General features: G+C 37.5%; 1 protein-coding gene across 1 annotated transcript; it reads right to left on the bottom strand.

Annotated features, from left to right (window-relative positions):
- Window positions 1–2,115: 2,115 nt before the first annotated feature.
- Window positions 2,116–3,213, bottom strand: LOC113709691 (transcription initiation factor TFIID subunit 8). Its single transcript, XM_027232528.2, has one exon. It carries the CDS (start codon window positions 3,009–3,011, stop codon window positions 2,241–2,243), a length of 771 nt encoding a protein of 256 aa, XP_027088329.1. The 5' UTR covers window positions 3,012–3,213; the 3' UTR covers window positions 2,116–2,240.
- Between the last annotated feature and the right edge of the window lie 903 nt (window positions 3,214–4,116).

Below are 4,116 nucleotides of genomic sequence, written 5' to 3'. Positions count from 1 at the left end.
CTTGTTAACCACACCATTTGTAAACAATTGAAATTGACTGTAAAAGAAAAGGTACTAATTACCACTTTCCTTTTTGTGATTGAGATTGACTATTTGGCCATTAATTAAATCAGACATTTTTCCTACAATCCAAAAGACACTCCAGCTAATTCTATATAAATCGGTGGTGTTAGTCCTCTAGTCTTCTAAACCCAGGTACCAAACTTCCTCCCATTTCCATTCTATTTCTTTTTGTCAACATTTTCTATTTTCAACTTTCTTTCCAAATGGACAAATTCCCCCAACAAATGATACTAATTTTGCTTATCCTGCTCTTTGGTCACTGGTCCAACTTCTGTGTATCAGTGCAGGTAGCCGAACTTGAAAGCACCTCAAAATACGAGTGTCCCATCTTGAAAGCACCCTAATCTTAATACCTCCACTAGTAATTTTTATGGGCTTCATGGTATAGTTTGTAAATTTGTACCGTGCATTTGCAAAATGCCCTTGCGAGTATTGTCGCAGTAGGTATGGTGATAGTGAAAACTGAAAACTTCAAGAAAACTGCGAAAACATCTGCAATGAATAAAAATGGTGGAATTTTCGCATAAGTTCTCGGAAGGGCGTTGGTGAAGCCTTTCTTTGGGGTTTTTCTTAATGGCTAAACGATAATGAATTGCTAAACTGTTTCAACTTGTAGTATCAAAATGACCATGAATGATTTTCTCTGTTTGATTTAATTGATGTTTTTGCTTTCCATCTGTTGCTAAATCTTAAACAGACGAGTACAAAAGATGCATTAATTGTTGACCACTATAAGTGCGAAAGCAACTAGATTTGATTGTTCAAAGTGACAACTCATAACTTCTATATATACAGATGAGCATTGGAATTATATAGGTAGTTCATCTCTACGGTTTATTTATAGTTTTAGTCCTATTTGTATTGTTTGTTGCTTTCGAACTATAAGCAGAGCATCGTTGGTGATCAAAGTATGCAAGAGGGAGAGCAAGACAAGAAATGCTGAAGACAGAGTCGAAAGTGAAGAAGATTATGAGAGGGGCTGATCATTGATGCGGAATTGAGCTGCAAGATGAGCGGAACCTCAGTTGATGATCACAGCAAAGACACGATCAGCATAAACAGAGTTTTTTTCTGCTGTGTTAATGATCAAAATACAGATGCCATAAAGAAAGTCTAACAGCAATAGATGATTTGCAGTTTGAATTACTCATAACTATTCTGCAATGTAAGTGTGCATCCACCATTTGTCCAGGCATATCAGAATCGTCATTGCAGGGGCCTCCTCATTTCTGTGGCAGAAAGTTTGAAAAGATGGATAGCAGCATACGCCTTGTTTTGGTTTTATAACTCAAATCTTCTGGTTAACGAATCCTAACAATTTTTTCCGCCCTATATAATTTTCCCATCTCCAATTCATGAAAGGAGTGACAATTCTTCATGGAGAAAGTTGCACCAGTTGATCCGCTTGCTCCATTCGATGACAAATGCTTACAGTTTGGCCAGGAGGCCTTGGACTAATCTCCTTTAATCTCGACGAAGAGAAGTTCCAGTCACTTAAATCGATGCAAGAACAAGCATGGAGGAGTACAGACTTTGTGAGACTGGTAGAATTCAGGGTACGAGTACGGAGTAGCTACATGGTAAAGCAGCAGTATTGAATGTTTGTCTATCATGTTACAGAAGGTGACAAAAGGTTGTTGCTGGATTGGGCATGTTTTGATCCTGTTTGCAATCTCCCTTCCCGCCGGATATTCTTAATGGCTGGGAATATGGTTGATAAATCAGGCAAGAACTCGGCCTCGACCGCACAAATTTATGCTAAGATCATCTGGAAAACATGTTTGAGAGGTTGGTGATAGGCAAAGCTTCCCAAGTCATTGCATTGCTCAAATTTCCCAGTCAAGTTTTTCTTGTCCACTGGAACGATACTACACCATCTAGAGATGATTTGTTTGCTTAGATTGAAGGAGGAACCTAAAATTCTTTACCATAAGTGCTTAGATTGAAGAAGCAACCTAAAATTCTTTACCATAAGTGCTTTGACAAGGTCTCTGGAATCTGGATTGCATTCTTGATGTAACTAGAGCAGTAAAATAAAATAGATGAAAAACGTTCCAAAAGAAAATGTAAAAATTCAAAAGTAAGAAGTACTTCACTCAATAATTTAAAGGCAAAAGAATCTAGCATATATGATATCTAATTGTCAAAAATTTATCATCATCATCATTATCAATTTGTCATCTTGATCTCTTGATCACTCTCTTCTTATTCCCTTCCTCCTCATTCCCATCACCATCACTCCAACTCTCACAGAGAATTCTCTTCCCAATTCCACCTCTGCTTAATACCCCATTCCTCCTCTCCATACCAAACCCCCAATTCCCACCTCCCATTGCCATTCTAAACCTGACTTTTCCTCTCTTTTCAGGCAATTGAAATCCCTTTCCCCTCCCATTCCCCATTTTTGCCATCCTACTTTGATTCCTTTCTTCCCCAACAAAACCCCCTCCAATATTCCGCTCTTCATTCCCCTCCTTTTCGATTCCCATTCCGTCCACTACAGGCATATCCGGCAGCCATCCGGGCACGTGCTTCAAACCCATCTCATTCCCAATTTTCCTCGATTCCGCCGGCCGATTTTGCCTGGGAATCGGCTGAGCAAAAGGGACTTCATCGCTGTAAAATAAAAACCTCCCAATTTCTTTCAAAATCGAAGATGAAATCAAACACTGTGATGAACTATTAGGAGCACCCAGGAATCCTTGTACGGAGCCCAGTTCCTCAAGGGCAATGACGATGTCGAATATGTTAGATTGGGTGCGGCCGGAGGAATTGGCGGAGGCGGCGGCGTAACGGGCTACGGCTCCCAGGTACCTGGCGGCGACGCTGGCAAGGGCGTCTAAAGCGGAGGTTTGGGCTGCGCTGTAGCCCACTGATTGGGAAATCTGTGCCACGGCAATTCGCGTGATGGTGGCGGAGAAGTCTGATTCTGATGGCTGGCAGGTCATGTTGGGCGGTAGACGGCGGAGGCCGCGGTGTTTTACGGTGGTTTGGATTTTGGAGTTATCTGCGGACACGGCCTCTGAATTGAACCCTAATTTTTACTAGTACTAGGGGGAAATTGTACTGCAATTTTTGGGCTTCAGTGAGATTCGAACATCCGTAGTTGTGGTTACGGACAAGTCGGTTGTGCAGGGAGCAACCGGTCGCTTGTTACGGAAAATGGGAATTAAATTTTTATAAATTTGAGAAATCTTTTCCTTTTTTTTTTACCAAAAGAGAAACCTTTTCCTTGATAATTGCATGAGTTGATTAATTACACTTGTCTTCCTGTGATTGGCGTAAAAAGAATATATTAAATTTTGGTTAAATTCATTTGTAAAGAAAATAGCTATACAGGGGAAAATGGAAAATTAGTGTTTGGATAGCAATTTTTTTAAATAATATTTCGCTTGTATAATAAATATATTTTTTAACTTATATTTTTATATTTTCAATCAACTTTTTATCTCATATATATCATATTATAAAAAATATTATAATAATTATTTTAAATAATACTCTATTCAAACATTCGAAAGTGACTCCCTATGTTAGTGTTCCTCCCCAATTTCCTTGTTACGGTCTTATTACATGTTTGGTACATCGGAATGTTTAGAATGATAAAATTTTCCTACCCAAAATATTTCTCTACTCGGAATGTTGAGAATTGAAAGGCACTCTGACCTAAAATATTTTTCTATTTAGAATGATCTAGAAAAGAATTTATCAATCTAGAAAGCCTGCTACATAAGACAATGGACGATTTATTCTGATTCTATTACTTGATATTATCATTTTTTAAATGTCAGAATGAAATAAAATTTGTATAAATTTGACTTAATTACCTTAAAGTGTACAATATCACTGCATATTTTTTGTTCTTACTTTATTCGTTTATGCTATGCTAGTTTTTTACCTTGTACAAAGAACTTTGACTCTTTTTTTGTTTTTTTGCTTTATAACTTATGTACTTACTGAAATATTAATTGAATTATAATATTTTCTTAATTTTTAAATATGAATTTTTTTATTTGGACTTGTTATTTTCATCAGCAATATAATTATCAGCTT

This window comes from Coffea arabica, chromosome 9e, assembly GCF_036785885.1.
Source record: "Coffea arabica cultivar ET-39 chromosome 9e, Coffea Arabica ET-39 HiFi, whole genome shotgun sequence".
Classification (NCBI taxonomy): domain Eukaryota; kingdom Viridiplantae; phylum Streptophyta; class Magnoliopsida; order Gentianales; family Rubiaceae; genus Coffea; species Coffea arabica.
Note: the sequence above shows the minus strand (reverse complement) of the source record. Positions and strands in the feature narration are given on the sequence as shown.

Coding starts and splice junctions, on each gene's coding strand:
- LOC113709691 (XM_027232528.2), bottom strand. CDS start 3,011: ATGACCTGCCAGCCATCAGAATCAGACTTCTCCGCCACCATCACGCGA.